Source organism: Larus michahellis, chromosome 6 (assembly GCF_964199755.1).
Source record: "Larus michahellis chromosome 6, bLarMic1.1, whole genome shotgun sequence".
In the NCBI taxonomy this organism is placed as follows: Eukaryota; Metazoa; Chordata; class Aves; order Charadriiformes; family Laridae; genus Larus; species Larus michahellis.
Genome location: NC_133901.1, coordinates 54,244,512 through 54,262,109, shown reverse-complemented (window position 1 = coordinate 54,262,109; position 17,598 = coordinate 54,244,512). Strand labels below are relative to the sequence as shown.

Below are 17,598 nucleotides of genomic sequence, written 5' to 3'. Positions count from 1 at the left end.
CTGAGGCTGTACCTTTCTGTACATTCTGAATACAGTAGATGTGCAGGGTGTAATAAATCCTATGTGTTGCCAGCTTTGTCAGCTGATGAACCCCCAGCGTGCCTGGAAATAAAGCCAGAACAGTAGAAGCTTTAAACAAAAGCCATTATGGAGCTTCTCTGCTTCACTGGAGCAGGGATGGCTATGGGAATTGTGAGCTGCTGTTCCCTCTCTGGCTTGCTAAAGTTATAAGCACTGTGTGACACAAACTTGGAGAGGTGGCGGTGGAAAGAAATGTGCAAAATAAGACACCCTGAACACAGAGGAGAAGATCAGTAAGCTTGGTCTAATAAGAACACGCAGTGATGAATGGTGTATTTTTCAAAGCAGATCTTACATAGTGCCTGTTCTATAGACATCTTGGTGTTATAGGTGTATATATATACGATGTTGAAAGTTGGCTGAATGTCACCTTTGGGTAATACAAAAATGTACTAGCACAACAGAGGGCATCAGACACCTGCTGCTGCCGTAGTCTCAGCTTTTAGTGACATGACCAAACTATGCTAGAAAGCCAGAAGAAAGTAGTCCCTGTTCAGCTGTTGGATTGCCAGACTCACAGACCTGTGTGCATCTGAAGTGAATGCACGAGCCAGGGCTTTGACTTAGAAATGTACAGCACAATTGGGTATATGAGGGCTTATGCAGATGTAAGGGCACGTGTTTTTTTCCACATGTTGTGCTTGGACCTAGAAAATTGTTTTTTTATAGTCATCTGCAAGTGTATTCACACTGTTCGTGTCATGCAGAAGGCGTCAGGGAGGTAGAGTGCGTGTACGTTAGTGGCACGTACTGAATGATGCACTAGCTCAATGCAGAGCATTTTTACACTATTTAGTGATTCTGTAGCTAGCGATAAATACTGCCAAAGGTTTACACATCAACTCAAACAACATGGAAGCACCTCAGCAGAGGAAGTGGTGGTAAAACAGAGCTCCTACGCCCTTGGGACCCGTAAGAGAAACAGTTTTGGCAGGTTGGGAACAAAATAAGCCAGTTTTCTATCAATTACTCTTTATGGTGAATGTGCCGTACAAAAAAAGTAAACATTAATACCAGGAAAAGTCACAAATTACTCTAATCTAGAAGATACAAGAGAGAAACCTTGATGGAGGAACAGGTTTTCTGATATATGATAAAACATGGATCTTTGTGGAAGATTTTCCTATAATGAAAGCATTTATAATGTCTTCGCCCTCTCAATGCTGCAGCATTGCCTGTCGTGAGAGTGCTAATAATGGCATCTCTTCTCTCGTTGCCTATTTTCGAATAACTTTATATGAATAAAACCCTTCTGACATTGCTACCCTGCAGTCAGATTTCATTGAAATCATCAATGAAATAAAAAATTAAGAATGCTGGATGGACAGTAGCCACACCTGTAACACACCTGTAATGATTGCCTAAGTCTTATTTTCTGAGGATACTGAGCTGAAAGGTATCTGTATTGTATTCTGACTCCTCCAGAAATTATGAATATGTGTACTTGTAGAAGATGCAAATCAGTTTCTCACTACAGAATTATGAATTGTGAATGAAAGAATTTTAGGATCTTTTACTGATGGTTGCTATTTTGAAAACTGAACCTGGTAAGGTAAAGCTTGAGAATTAACAATTTACTTCACTGGCAGCTTTCCATCCATAGGCATTGTTAGGAATTCATTAAAAACCCTTCAATTAAGCTTTCTTTCTGTGTTGGCTGGAGAGGTTTTTCAGTGAAGCTTGGTTGGGCAGGTGGAGCGTTGGTATGAAAATACTTTGATGAAGAAATATGTTAGTTCTGTTAAGAAAAGTATTTTGTGTTTAGGCTAAGGTTTTTCATCAAAATGGAAGAGGAATGTGTTCTTCATCTTCATGTACCCAGCATAGCCATGGGTGCAAGGGTTCAGGCTGCTTACCTGGGACGTGAGGAGCAGAGGCTCATGTCCCTCCTTTGGATTCAGATCCTGGATCTCAGCATGCCTAAACCTAAGGAGACGCTAGGTTGAAAAGACGTAAATACGCAAACCTCCCTCTTTCCCCCCAGCCTGTAGGTGTAACAGGTCCTGCTGCAAAGCTGTGTGTATTTTGTTACCCCTGAAAATTTTAACAACGGCTAAGGAATAATTCCCGAGAACTGTCAGGTTGACAGGGAGCAGCCTCTCTGGGGCCGTGCCGCGGGCGCGGTGCCTGCGCTGGGGGGCGCCGTTGCCCGCGGAGCGGGGCTGTCGCCCGGCGCGGGGGGGCGTAAAGACCCGCAGCCGCGCAGAGCTGCTGTGGGCACCGCTGGCCACGGTGTCCCCTTGCACCCGGGCTCTTGGAGAGAGGTGAGTTAGGATGCGAGCACCTCAGATGTACTGTGCTTTTCCCCAGCACGGTAACAATTTCTTTTAAAACGGGAGAAGGGGCTGTCTCTGCTTCCTTTGCTCTGGTTACTGTCCTGCTTCCCTGCTGCCGCCCTCAACGAGTTACAGACCCTCTTCCCCGGCACCTTTTTTCTGGTAGAAGGCTCAGCATGCACTGGGACGTTGCCTTATCTCCGGTCCAACAGTAATCCTACCATACAGCGGGGGAGAAGAGGAGGAGGTAAAAAGAACTTTTGCCTCTGCTGCTGTGACATTAGTTTTAAGTGTGTTGATCCTGGTTTTCCCTCCTGCTACTTTTTCCTCATTTTCCTACTCGCTTTGTGTTTTGCTGTTTACCTTATAGCTTGTACCTAACTGCGCAGCCGGGGGTAGGTGCTTGCGTCTTGTGCTCATGTGGAATCTATTTAAGACCCTTTGCGGGGCCTCATTCCAAACTATGTGCCCTTCAACCTAAACTCTGTAGCAGGAGTCTTGATTTTTTTTGAGAACCATTTAGAGTCTTGTAACACATGGGAAAGTTTGGCAGCATCGCCAGTTGAGCGAAAAAGGCTGGGGTTGTATTGCTGAATTAAGCACAGAAAGGATTTGCGTGTACTTTGTCTTTTCTTCACGTTGTACCTTGCGCTGACAAAGAAACTGGAGTGTGGAAAGACGTGATAAGTGCTTTGCGGTGGCAGAGCCAAACAGCTCGGACTCAGTTTCTGGAGAATAAGGGTTTGTCCTCTCTGATGCATGAAGATTGGTTTTGCAGAGCCTGCCTCGGTAGCCAGCCAGGGTAGCCCAGCCCGCAGAGCCCAGCAGATGGGGTGCCAGCCCTGCAGTGTGCCCAGCCCAGATCCAGGCTGCAACAGGAGGCTCCCAGGTAAGTGGTGCTTACCTTGTGCCTTGCTTTGGCTTTATGTTGCGGGATATACTAGTAATAAGACTGCAAAATTCCATTATTTTTCCTTAAGGGATTTAAGCATATTTCTCTATGATCTAATCTGCAGGCAAAATGCCCATTCTTTAAATTTTAGCTTATAGGCAGCAGTGGTTCTAAAGCTTCTTGAGACTTCACGTGGTTATTAGGAATTAGTTGGAGGAGTGTCTTTAGGGCAGCTGAGTAATTTCTGTCAATCTCTCTTCAGGCAGATTTGGAATACATTCTAGAATAAATTCGGTCCCTGCATAATTCTATATAAAATAGAGATTCACATATCCCACCTGGGAGGCTTAATTTCTGACTGTAACTACATAAATCAACAGAAAGCATCTCTCACAAGAATATTTTCTGACCCAGACGGTGATTGAGTTACAAATGCATTTTTCATGTCCTTATTGTGAAATAGAGGTCAAAATAAAATACAATCAGAAGATTGAAATGCAGCTCTTGGCTATAGATCCTCATTCATTAAATTAGCATCTCTCACTGGGTTTTAGTTTCTCTACGTTTGACATTCTGAATTAACTGAGTTCAACAGAACAGTCTCACAACAGCAGAAAAACTGAATCTATTTCTAAAATGTATACACAACAGGTAGAGTCTTTGAAGGCTGTATCATACCTGTGTCCAACAAATAACTTCAGATTGCCTGAATGACAGCACAGATAATGTTACTGTTTCAATGAACTCCTTGAAGTCTAAGAAGAGCAAAATCTGCACTTCCTTCAGAGCAGAATCTCTTGAAGAGAAGATAGTTGAGACTGAAAGCAAACGTATTAGAAGTCCATGCATAGTTCAGAAAAGATCACTGCTAATTAATCATTCTTAGTTATTGAGAAGCAAGGAAATTCTGTCTTCCATTTCCCCCCATCATATTTCTTTTCTGAATAGCAAAGAACTAAAATCGTCTGAACAAGCTAATAAAGTCATCCAGGAAGTTGAGCTCATTTCCAATATTAGAATAAGTGCTGTACCTACAAAAGAGGTGAGTTCATAGGAAGCTGATGGCAAGCTCTGTTTCCCTAAATGTTCAAAGCTTTGTTTGTCTCTTTCTAAAAGCACAAAAGAAGTGATGTCTTAGGGGTTAAATCAAAACCTCCATCATTTACCCCTAAAATACAGTTAGCAAAATAGAAATGTTGGGAGTCAAGCCTGCTAGCTTCTGTCTGCTGTGTGCTTGCCTATGGTCAAAGGAGATCCTTTAAAGGACCTAGGTCTAACCAGCAGATCTTTAATTACATAAGTCAGTTCGATACTTGAATAAAGAATGATTTCCACGTCATACTGCTCAACGAGCTGTTGAGATGTGGAGTGAATACTGTAATAATGTCACTAAGTATCTGTTTGGAAGCATAATGAGATTTTGCCTTGTATTCATCCCAGCAACTGGGGGATATTTTGTTCTTCAAAAGTTGTTGGCTCAATTTTGCATCTAGTCAAGTCAGGTGGATCTTGCCATGTCAAGAAGATACAGGAGCATAAAGGAGAACGTGACCTCAAAAGTAGATGGAGATAAGTCACAGCCACCACATTCAGACTGGAAGTACAGTGTAGGTCTCCTTAAGGTTTTGATTTAGCCTGTTGTATACCCAAGGCACCATTAAGAAAAAGTGTGTTAGCACACATCCATTGCCCACCAAACATCCACAGGTCAGAACTGGAGTTTAGGTACATATACATCTTTGGTAGCAGTCACATAAAAAAAATCAATGGTAGGTTGTATTTCCTTACCTATAAAGGCAAGAGGTTAACAAATGATGACACAATTTAAAATTAGAAAGAGACAGCAGTTCTTCAAGTGTGTGCAAGTTTTTCAAGTGGAGTGGAAAATGTTCCTACCCTCTTTCTCTGAATTCCAGTGTTAGAGTTTGCATTTCTGCTTATTTTTCCTATCGTGCAAGTCTCTTGTAGAGCACCAGTGATTACCCTGGCCAGCTAATTCTATTCTGAGATTTAATGCGTTATACCGCTTCTGTATAACAGGAAAGGCAACTTCCTCTTTAAAGCTACGTATTACTAAGTAAGGATTTCTGATGGGCGGAGCTTTCCCTCGAGCAGGCTAGATAAAGGCTTGCAGGATTTACAGACCTCTCAGACTGCAATCAGCATGAACTGCAGCCTGCCAGACAGCGTGCTGCTCAGCTACGCGATGGATGGACTGCGGGACAGGTTGTGCCTCCAGTCTCTTTGGGACTTTATCACAGCAAAGGAGCCATTGATCAAGTCACCCTTTTTTCCAGTGCTGTTTTCTTTTACAGCATACATGGCTTTCTGTCTTCCATATATTGCACTGGACTTTTTAAGCACTAGACTACCAAACCTGAGAAAATACAAAATCCAGCCGCAGAACTATCCGACTCTTGGAATGATGGTGCCTTGCATTATTCAAAGTGCGTATCACCATGTTGTTTTTATTTTCCCGGTGACATTTCTCCACTGGTACTGGAGACCAATGAATCTACCAGTGATAGCTCCAGAGCTGCCTAAAGTCCTGCTGGAAGTAGTAGTTTGCCTGCTTCTGTTTGATTTCGAGTACTTCCTGTGGCATTTGCTTCATCACAAGGTGCCTTGGCTCTACAAGACCTTCCACAAGGTGCATCACAAGCATGTGTCAACATTTGCTCTTACTACACAGTATTCCGGTGTGTGGGAATTGCTCTCACTGGGCTTTTTTGCTGCTATCAACCCAGTGCTCCTCGGATGCCATCCTTTGACAGAAATGATTTTCTTCCTTGTAAACATTTGGTTGTCAGTGGAGGACCATTCAGGATACGACCTTCCATGGTCAACTCACAGACTTGTGCCTTTTGGTTTGTATGGAGGAGCACCACATCATGATCTCCATCATCTGAAATTCAAATCAAACTATGCTCCTTACTTCACCCACTGGGACAAACTCTTCGGGACATTCACAGAGTCACATTCTAACTAAGGATATTTACCTGTGGATGAACTCTTATTTTTTTATAGACTGTACTGGGACATTATTTTTTCAAATACATTCAGAAGATTGTATATTTGAAGCTGCCTATGAAAGCAATAGCTATTTATAACAAATCCTCTTAATATATGTGTATTTGTATGTATTGTTGAACTGCCTATGTTAAATGACTGCAAATGGGAGGGTAAATATCTGTTGCTTAAATTTGTTTGAGTCAAAGGTGTAAGGGAAGCATTAAGAGACGTTATCTCTTCTTTCCTTCTTTCCAGCTTTCATAAAGCATGTATTGTATTACTGTATGATGTTTTATACATACGCCAGAACAATTATCTTACTGTTGTAGGATGATTTATGATGTAAACAGAAAAGGTACACATCATGGATTTTGTGGAGTTTAATCTGACAGAGCATACTATTGCACAGTGATGTTAAATATTGCTGCCAAACAAAGCTAGTTGGCTAACTGTGCAATAATCTTGATATTTATATTTTAAAGCTTGATGTACTATCTGTTTTTAATAGAAAATAAATATGGTCATTCTTTTAAAATTATATTCTGTTTCATTTTATTCACTTTTCTGTTCATATTAGGAACAGGTATGATTCCTTTTGCATAGGTGTCATTTGAGTTTCAGAGTTTCAGACTTTTCTTATTAAAATATTGTTATGTTATTTCAAAAGTGAACTATTTACTTTTTCTCCAGAATAACTATTTTAAAGTAGTTTTCCATTTTGTAGAAACCGAATATTGAAGAACGCAGTTTGAAAAGCCACAGTGAAATTTTATTATTAGCTTTGTGAGAAGCTTCAATAATTTTCACTAAATTTATGACGTGAGAGCAGAACATTAAGCAGCCTCTTAATAAAAGGGAGCATTTGTCCTTCACAACCACATCAATTAGTTGTTACTTGCGTGCAAAAAACCTGGCAAGGAATGTAAAAAGTGTTTCTACAAAAGAGATGATTCTTTCAAGCAGATTTCAGAGGAATAGAATCATACCTTTGAGGATCCTAAACCATAGAAGAAGCCAGCTCCATGTTGCTGGAAGAACAGTTATATGTAAAACATTGCCATGAAGTCTCACAGAAGCCACATTGAAAAAAATAAGCATGAAGGAGGTCTTCCATGTCTCATTCAGCAGAGATCCGTATGGACTTCTCGTGTCCACTACATAACATTTTAATGCTTACAGTCTTCTAGCCTGCATTAGTAATGAACTTCTCAAGATAGTGATGGGAACAGAGAAAGTGCAAATAACGTAGAGAGTGTGTGTAATGAACGCTTGTGCATCATCATGCAAAAATGTCTTTGTCATTATGTTATGTCTAGAGGGTTGTGTGACCTTACAGAGGCTGTTTGTCCAGGAGAAGAGAGAGCCCTTAGTATTTCCAACAATATGAATTTATAACGGGAACAGCACTTTTGGACACTGCATCTTTTCGATAACAGGGAATAATTTTCGTAAACATCTTCCTGAACAGTATGAAATGCTGCAATCTTAATACTTGCTCTCTGGATACCACAGAAGGGCAACCCTTCTTTTCAGTGGTAAGAACATGACACATCCTGAGAGCAAAAACTGAGGCTTAAAAGAATACAAAACTGGAATTTTTGCCATGCATCTATTTGGATGAAAACACAATTCCCGATCTTTCTGATGATTATAATCTTAAGTATTTTGGGGTGTGCTGCAAAGAGAAGGAAGTATTCTTTTTTTTTCTGGCAAATGCAGAAGGCAAAATACAGGCTCTGATTTCTTTGAGCTGCTTAGCCATTTTGAGGTATCACGAAGTTTCCCTCTCAGTTCTAGAAATCCCACTTAATTCAGCTTGGCAAATACTGAGCATCTGATGGGGGTGCTCTGTGGTTTCAATGAGTTATACCTTAAACTTTAACTGTATGTTGTAACTATACACTGTAGCAGTCTGTTTCAAGTACTACTGGCTCTCTAAATAAGCAAGGTTAAGGCTAACTGGTACTTGGACATGTTGCTATAGGAAGCCTACGAGCAAATCCCACAAGAAAGGTTGTAGCTGAACCCACAGGGGCTATTCTGCTTTTTTGTGTGAAGCTTAAGAGTTGATGTAACAAATACTTTACTACTGAAGAAAGTGTCATAGAACGGTTTGGGTTGGAAGGGACCTTTAACGGTCATCTAGTCCAACCCCCCTGCAATGAGCAGGGACATCTCCCACTAGATCAGGTTGCTCAGAGCCCCATCCAACCTGACCTTGAATTTTTCCAGGGACGGGGCATCTACCACCTCTCTGGGCAACCTGTGCCAGAGTCCTAGTCAGCTGCAGGCAAAACTATGCTTGCTCTTGTCGAGTCAAGTGAGATTGATAGTCTCATTTGGCATTGACGGTGTGGCGTAACAGGGGTGAGGATGATCCACGTGCTGACGTAAGGAGGTGATGTACTGCATGATGATCCTGCCTGCTCCTCTCCTTCACATCCTCGGCGTTTGCATGACTTCAGACGCACACCAAAAATGCATTTCCTCCAATATGGAACCTCCCCCAGGTTATATTTGTACTGAACCTCTTGCCAATCAGACCTGTAATCTCAGTTTAAAGGCTTATTATTGCATGAACATGGAATGCTATAAATAAATAAATAAATAAACTAGTTGTCAAATGAAAATTTGACTACTGCATGTCCAGAATGGCTTATTAAATTCCATGCTAGAAATATCTGTATTTCATTATCATGACATAGCTCTAGCATCCCTTGTCCCTGTTTCTCCAATGCTTTGAAGGTAATTTAGGATCTAAACCATGAAACCACTGGTGTATTTTGTGTACTTTGAAGCACATTCTGTAACAGTGTCCTATAATGTAACTTTAGGTGTATGTATGAGAAAAACTCACAAGAAGACGACCCAGACAAACGTGTAACTTCAGGTCTTTGCAATTAGATGAAAAGCAAAATATAGACAAAAAAAAAATAAAAATAGACAAAAACATATACTGAAGATAAAGCAAATAAGAGTTGGTTTTGTTCCTGTTTTCATTGAAAGTTCAGCGTATACTGTACCATTGAGTGTGAAAGCACAGTGAGTTCTGTGCATTGATGGTGCTGAGATTTTAAAACAGGATTTTACAGATGTTACTTAATATATTTGCATTTCCTCATGCTTTTTACCACAAGTCTTTACCAGACAAAGAGGATGGCAAGACACTCTATTATAAGGGTCTATGTCAGAAAACCAAAACCAACTTTCTCTGTTCTGTTCCTAAGTTCTCCTGGCTTCCTTCCTCATTATGTTGTGACATGATGTGCTACACAGACTTCCCATCTAATCTGCCAAAAACTAATCTGTTGTCATTTGTGAGTAGAGCGTGTTTGAGATGAGTTTGCACAGACCCCTGAAGCTCTTAAATGAGATTTTTGATGCTGCTATTGTCCACTTCGTATTTTTAAAAATTCTAATTTAACAAAGGTCAAAGAAGTAAGATTTTCTGCATTTCTCTTTGTAACTGTATCTTAGTCCTTAGACACATGGTTAAATATTGAACTCTGTCTGATCTTACAAATTGCAGGAGTTTCCCAATTCTTGCTGGCAATTTACCACTATACTTCTCTTGAAATGTGGGCTAGATTTTTCAAATGATACCCAGTTTGGCAATTTTGAGTACATAACAGTATACAGCACTGCAAAGGGACGTTTTTTTGCTAGTGGGTGTGTTTTCAGTGCTGCTGGAAAGTGTGCTCCTCAGGTGCTTCAGAGAGAGCAAATGAAGTTTAGAGACACACTGCGTCAATATTCACTTCTGGAAGGCTTTGTCCTTATTCGTGTTGATCAAATGCAAGTACTTTACAGGGGAAAACCAACACCGTCTACAGCTATGATTTTTTATGATTTGAAAAATAACCTATGTCATTAATGGATTTAGTGATTCAGTTAATATCATGTGTTACCTGGATTAAATGAAAAACTAGTATCTCTTTGGACTATCAGACTATGCTATCTCTAAATTAGTTTTGAAGCAATTCGTAATGACAGAACACTTAATTGTCATCCATTGCCCCTCAGTGTTATTGGAAGGAGTGAATAACTCTTTGATGTGGCTTCAGCTTAGTGGACTCAAGCAGTTACTTCTGCAGTTTTACTTATTCTTGCTTTCATGTACAAGTATTAAGCTTCCACTATTACCTGCCTACACCCTTTTGAACCAGTTACAGTTCTGTATCTGAAAAAAATCTGTCATCTTGGACTCTCTCAATATACAAAACTAGTGTGGATTTATTCCCAGATTACCTTGGTTGAAAGATTAATCAGTACGAATTTACTATCCCATTTACATGTAACCTGCGTCTAAGACCCTGGCTTTGTGTGCTGGCCTTGGCTGATGTGTATATTTAGGCTGGTCCTGCATTGCTCAGTCCAATCCAACCTGAAAGGTCTTTGTATAGCACAGTCTGCAGTTGTGTTTGCAGTATGTTTTTCTCATAAAAACAACTGCCAGACAATTGTTTTCCAAAACTTCAATGTGTTTCTAATTTATGGAAATCTGAAGCTGCTTAGGACACAGAAAAAAACCCCACACTCCCCAAAACCAACCAACACAAGCATTCCAGACTTTAAAGGGAACAGAATTAATGCAGAGGGCCCTTTAGCTGTGGAAAACAATGCTGAGTTTTTTTAATTCTTTCTTTACAGTAGTTCTTCTTTTTAAAAAGAAGATTTGTGAAGTTTACTAATCACCTTGTCCCCCAAACTGCAAAGGTTGCCATGATCAAGGCTGTAGGTGTGGACAGAGGGAGGAGCGAAAAGAGAAAGGTGAAGGAACCTCCTGTGTCTGCAGGCACTTCCATCCCTGTCCCACGGTGCAGCACACACCACTCATCAGGTACGGATGGAGCGCTGCTCTGATATATCCTCCCCACTGTGGGGAGATGATTTCAGCCCTCGGGTTCTCACTGCTGGATTGGTACAGACTCTGCACCGGCACACGGCTTTTCCTTTCTGTTATCCAGTTCTGGAAATTCCCACGGCAGCAAAACACAGCAACCTGCAAGAGGGAACTCCGCCTTTGGTCAGCATAAATGCAAACATACTTTCATGTCATCAGGCATAAGATTAATTTTAAAAAAAATAATCTGCAGGCACATGGACTGGAGTGTCTCTTCCAGGCTCAGTTTTGTAATAACGGGTGTTACGTGTGGGAAACCAAAAAGCTAATAAACCAAGCTGGATGGTTAGTAGGCCAGGCAGGCAGAAACATGACTGCTCTGGTTTCAGTGTATTGAGAGAAACTTCAGTACTACAGAGAAGTGATTTGGAGGGATGCGTTACCTATACTTCCAGGGAGAGTTTAGGTGGCAGGTACCTTCATTTGTCCTCAGAACTAAGCAGCAAACGATTCAGGGGATTAAGTAGCCCAAAATCTAGGTTAATCTATAGAAAATCTGTTTTTAAGGTGACCAAGATTTACTCTCTTTATCAAAAGGATATGAAAAAGCACTGCTAGAAATCATGTGGACGTAAGGTTGTTTACACACCTCTTCAAACACTCACAGAAGCTGTGGAAGGTTACACCCCTAAGAAACAACACACTTGGGTATTTACAAAGCCCTTTTAAATGTTTTATTTACAAAACTTCTGGAGCTAGTCTAAATAGCTGACACAACAGAATTTGTCAAGCTATCCAGAAAAATGAACGTAGGAAATAATTATATATATATGTATGTATACACACACACATATATATACCTAAGCTAAGGGCTGGAATAATTTAATACTGTGTGAGCCCTCTGACTCTTGCAGCTTACAAAACCTGTAAGCTGGTCAGGTGAGTTTACGGCAAGAGCAAATGCCTATCAGCTGCCTTATCTCTCTCTCTCTCTCTCTTTTTTTTTTTTTTTTTTAAAATCCTAGCGATCTTCTCCCCTGTATTCTCTTTTCCTGATAACCCCAAAATACTTCCCTTGAGCAGCTGCTGATGGCCTCCTCCCCTCCTCCTCCTCTCTTAAAAGAGCTGGTGGAGTACTGCCAGCTGCTTTGCCAGGCTCGGGCAACCTGATGAGCGCTCCCTCGTGCCTCCATCTGTTGAGAACCCATCCTGCTGCAAACGGAGGCTTATCCCTCACAACCTGTCCTGGAAAACTCCGTCTGAGAAGGCAAGCGTTTTAACTCTCCTGCTCGGCTCCATGCAGGGTGGCTTGCACATCAGGTGCTTTCTCTCTAGGGCTTTGCCCCTGTGGGGGAGTCTCTCGTTACCTCCCCACCTGCCTCTTGTTACCCTCCCACCTGCCTCTCTGGAGCCCACTCCTGCCCAGCTCATCCCAGCCCAAAGGAGGGGCAGAGAGGGCTTTCCTCTCCTGAATCCTGCTTCAGGGAGGTGTTGGTCTGGCTTGCTATGCTTGCTGAAGGGACCTTAACTCACGCTGGGCTTCTCTGCTGTGTGGTAAGTGTGTTTGTGGGTGGTGGGGAAGCTTAAATGTTCCAGTGTGTGGTTTCTTCTATGGTTGCACAGCAAGTGCTGGGTCCTGAGGGGAGGCTGGCGGGTGTGTGAGGGGCCTGGGCTCGCCCTGTGAGGGGCCTGGGCTCGCCCTGTGAGGGGCCTGCCTGGGCTACCACAGAGCTGCAGGATGTGGCCTTTGAGGACCTCACAGGTTCTCCAGCGTGACCATGCCCAAACCAAAGCTGGAGCCTTAAGAAAGTGAGTAGTAACGGCTTAGTAGCTGTTACTAACGTGGTGAGGTTAGTTTCCTCACACTAACGTGGTGAGGAAAGCAAAAGGATATTTAATTACTCGCTCTGTGGGGTTGATTATTTCCAGCTAGTGCCTTTCCTCTGTTTCCACAGCCATGGCTCATCCTGGACGCTGCAGGGTCTGGTGCTTGCGCCTCGCCTGTGGGGAATTGCTTTTCCGGTTTATGACGCCTCCATTTTGTATTGTGTAGTGTGCACGCTTCCCAAGCCAGAAAGCTGAAGCGAAGTCACTGGCTGGCAGTCAGTGAGTGTGCGTAGCAACGCACGCTCTTTTGCAAGTACCATGTCTGATAGCCTACTATTTTATCTGCTTTCTAGCAAATCCTGACACTGCGTTTATAACCAAAACCCCCCTCCCACCAGTGGCCCTGAACCTACTGTTCTGGGTCCTTTTCTTTCTGGAAATTAATTGCATAGTTTGGCCCGTATGCTATATGTGTTTTTTGATATTTTTTTTTCTCCTTTCCTTTTGTGACTCAGACTTGTATCTTGAGTAATTGAATAATTTTTTAGAAGCAGGAATTTAATTTCCCTCCACACTTGGCACAGCTAGCAGAACAGCACTGGTTTTCTGTGAAAGCTATGGACAAATGACAAAAGAGCAGACCATGTTATATGTGGAAAGGCACATGCACTCAGCCTTATCAGCATAACAAGCTGCTTCTCTGTTTTATTTCTTTTGCCTATTCAGTTTACTGTTTCCCTGCTCTCTTCTCAGAGCTTTTAATCATAGGGTAATGGGATAAATTAGCACTCATGTACTAGCACCAGTATCGTTTCTGGATGGTGACCATCCTGATAGAGCCTAATAATTTGCAGTTAGCACTATTTCAAATATATAATATAAATATATATAATATTGTATATAATATCCATGATACATAATATATATTATATTTATAATAATAGGAATATTTCAAATTTATAATATAATTTTGAAACCCTGGCCAAACTCCAGGTTCCAGGTGCTCTACGAACAGAGGAAAAAGCTGTCTCTTAGGAGGCTAGAGGCATAGTACGGACCTTCTGCATTCAGAAATGACTTATAGCACCTGTTTCTTGCTGCCAAACTTTCTTCTGAGGCCTAAGCATTCCCTGAGGATGAATTATGTTTCTAATTATTACAGTTGCAGAAAAGCCAAATGAAGAATAAAATCCATCAATATACACGTTCTTCATCTGCTCTGAGCTAATGTATTTTTCCCACTAGGTCTGAGAGTAAGAAATAAGAACTAAATTTATAACCACAGGAGGTTTTTAACTCAGAAAAATATGATGGTAGCAGTGGAATGTACATATTCACTCTTTTCCTTCCAAGCATTTTAGCAGAAAAGTTCAACTGTATGCTTTACCCTGCTATGCCAAACAGCTTTCTTGGTACCTACACCTTCCTGTTGGCTGCAGTGCAATTGTGAAGTAAGAGTGAAGAAATCTATAATGTGTATTTTGTGAAAGCTGTATTCACTTCTTTGTTAGAAGAATTTAATCACAACTTTCTCAATAGAAACACCTAAATTTAACTTGGCAGTATTTGGTCCTTTCAGATACCTGAAAACCTGAAGGGTGTGTGTTACCTACAAAGCAGTAACACGCCAACAAAAAAAGTAGTGGAGCTTTATTATTTCCCAGTGCTGTTATTACAAATCTTTATTATTTAATGTAAATGTAACACCTACTAAACTTCTAGCTGATTGTGGCAAAGAGAGGGATTTAGAAGCTCGTTTTTCTTGTTGCAATACACGTGATCAAATGTGTAAAATCCAGTGTTGTGTAAGGGTTTTCTAATAATTATGCTGTTACAGCTGTGCACTTGCTCTACTTCTGCCTTTTAATGTAAAAATTCCTGACAGCAGCATAGAAAAAACTTAATATAGGATCCAAAGCAAGGCTTGGACTCAAGTCACACAAAGGTAACTGGTGTTTAGCCTAACTACCTTTGCCAGTGGCTTTCAGGGAAGAACTGCATTTTCATTCTGTTGGTAGGAATTCCAGGATGAGATTATTAGAAATGGATGTGTGGCACTTCTGGTGATTGTCCAGCAATATGTGATGTAGCTCATGATAGTGCATATATAGCTGTTATATATAAAAATAATTTCAATATATATATAAACAAAGCCCCATTGCTTGTTTTGTTTCAGTATTTATATATATATATACACACACATATACCACAGCTTATATACCACGGGTTTTTATATAAGAAAGCTGTAGATGACAACAAACCAGAGTTGTGGCTGGTGGTTTGATAGAGGCAAACCTCTCCACAGGGCACCATGAGGGAGCACTGATGGGGAGATGTGGGCATGCATGCTCAATCTCAGGAGCAACCTAAGGGTTTTTCCCCAAGTCAAGAGATGCTGACAGAGAACAAGGCAGCTGATACTTGTGTGGTGGGTGATAGTGTCATTTTTTCCTGCATTTCAGAAAGAAACAACCATTACGCAATTGCAGCGTTTGTTACTGTCTTCCAGTAATTTGTGGACTTGTTACTCAACTCAGCAGAACTGGAAAAAGTAGGAGAGGTCCCAAAGATAATGCTCTCACGTTTTATGAAAATCACTAACTGGGCAGAGGCGAGAGATATTTACACCATTTCATTTGCCCGTTTACAAAGGGGCAAGGAGGAACCAACCCGGGGTTCGCTCTGTGTCACTCTGCTGGCCCCTGCGCAAATATGCAGCTCTGATTAATGGCAGTCTGTACTGTCTGTTCCTTAGCTAAAGGCCAAAGGAGACAGAGGAGTGACGTTGTGGTGTGGGTGGGTAGTGAGCTTTGGGGACATGGGAGAGGACTGAGGATTTTGTAGAGCAGTATAGAAAACCTGGAGGTAGCTGGAGATACTGCTGCATCGGGGGGACATGGCAGAGGTTCTGTGGTTTTTGTGGTCATAGTGTGTAATGCATAAAGACAATAATTCACAGGAAACAAGGATTTACAACTCACAAGCAGTTTCTTTGATTTGAACTATGCCCCTCTTTTTTTATGTTGAGAATGGTGAAGAGAAATGTGTCAAAACCAGGGAGCCGACTCATGACACACTGAACAGCTCTGTAGAAAAGACCTAATGATGAGCTCAGCAGTGTCACTCTTCTTCAGAAGAAGGTGAACTCCAGAGCTGTGACCCCCTACTTGCTCTCAAAAAGAGAGCAGCTCTTGCAAGAGATGCTGGTCGGGGCTGTTGGAGAAGAAGTGATGGCAGACTGACCACATGGAAAAGCAAGTGGCGGGAAGCATGGAGTGAATTCTAGAAGGTAGCTTGTATGGCAGACATTCTATGCATACTAAACACCTATTTGTACTTATTTCTGGAAGTCTGTTTGATGTGTTATAGTACCAGGAGTCTTTTATGCCAGCAATCTTCTTATTTTAGCTTTCATTGCAAAAAGAGGACTGGCAGTTGGTAAAACTATGCTGTTGTGTTACTTATTCTGGCTCTCACTGCATGTTAACCTATTTGAATTAGCTAACTGAAATAGTGCAATGAATTATAGACACAGTGCCCTTGAATGATTTAATGTATTTGCTGCTGGTCTTCAAAAAGGCTGATGTATTTACGGTAAGAATATGCTGTGTAAAAAGAAGCTCAACCAGTGAGGCTAAATAAAAAATACAGGGCTGATTTAAGAAAAGAGGAGAGAAAAAAAAGAAGAAATTTAAAAAAAGAAAAAAAGGAAAAGAAAAAGAGAAATAACATGCCTAGGGATGCTCAACTTCTGAAACCACACCGAGGGTGGAACAAGACAGAAATGTGACCAGGAAGATCAGTGGAAGTTTGAGTGGCTAAAAACACTGGGAGAGTTGCAGTTTACATGATGTTCACTGAGAAAGGTAATTTCAACCTTGACTAAATAATCTTTGTCTTAAAACCAAGTTTGGAAGGACTCCTGTGAACTTCAGAGCCCACATTATTTTAAGACTGATAATTGTAGCCAATGAAGTTTTGCTATAGAATGGCAGCAGTTCTAAGTGAAGACACAGAAATTTTGTGGTTTAGTTGCATGAATATGCAATTTTCTGTATTTTTAATCATCACTGACCATGAAAAAAATGTTTGGAGTATCATTATTGTAAACTTTTTCTAGGTCAATCACATCTCTCTTAAATTATCTAGTTTAGATGAGTTTAAGACCCAAGAGTGCATGATAGTAATGTAAACCATTAAAAATTCTGGGAGCAGAGGTTAATCACCAAATGAGGTAGCCTTTTGGAGAAGAAAGGTACTCCACATTAAGTAGAGATGGAATTGCTATGAAGAATTTTCCCTGAAATTGCAAATTGCTTTTATTTGTCTCTGAAACTGTAAGGTCTTTGAAAATTGAGTTGATGAGTCAGAAACTATGTGTAGGTTCAGTTCATCTGGCTTTTTCTTCCCCTGTGTGACTGTCCTGTAGATCCAAACAGATTGGTCTGTCCCAAACTGTGTACCTTGGCCACCAGCCTCTTTGTGGCAATCCATACTGTCCACTCCCTTCCACACATGATTTTACAAATATCTGTGAATCCTGTACCCTAGCAAAACCAGCCCAGCTTCATCCAACTCAGCTGTTCCCCCCAGTTCTGCATTCCTATTTCCAGAAAGCTTCCTTCCATAGGGTAGTTCCAGCTCTTTCCCCATACTCACTTTCTCCT

General features: G+C 41.2%; 1 protein-coding gene and 1 long non-coding RNA gene across 2 annotated transcripts in view; both read left to right on the top strand.

Moving 5' to 3' along the window:
• The first annotated feature begins 3,117 nt into the window (after positions 1 to 3,117).
• Positions 3,118 to 6,917, top strand: CH25H (cholesterol 25-hydroxylase). The gene is made up of 2 exons (XM_074590215.1): positions 3,118 to 3,246; positions 5,290 to 6,917. Exon 2 carries the CDS (start codon positions 5,414 to 5,416, stop codon positions 6,236 to 6,238), a length of 825 nt encoding a protein of 274 aa, XP_074446316.1. The 5' UTR covers positions 3,118 to 3,246; positions 5,290 to 5,413; the 3' UTR covers positions 6,239 to 6,917.
• A 5,068-nt stretch (positions 6,918 to 11,985) lies between these two features.
• Positions 11,986 to 17,598, top strand: part of LOC141745197 (uncharacterized) — a 47,209-nt gene continuing 41,596 nt past the window's right edge. Inside the window, exon 1 of the long non-coding RNA XR_012587700.1 lies at positions 11,986 to 12,658. This is a non-coding gene — a long non-coding RNA (uncharacterized LOC141745197). The remainder of the gene's footprint in view (positions 12,659 to 17,598) is intronic.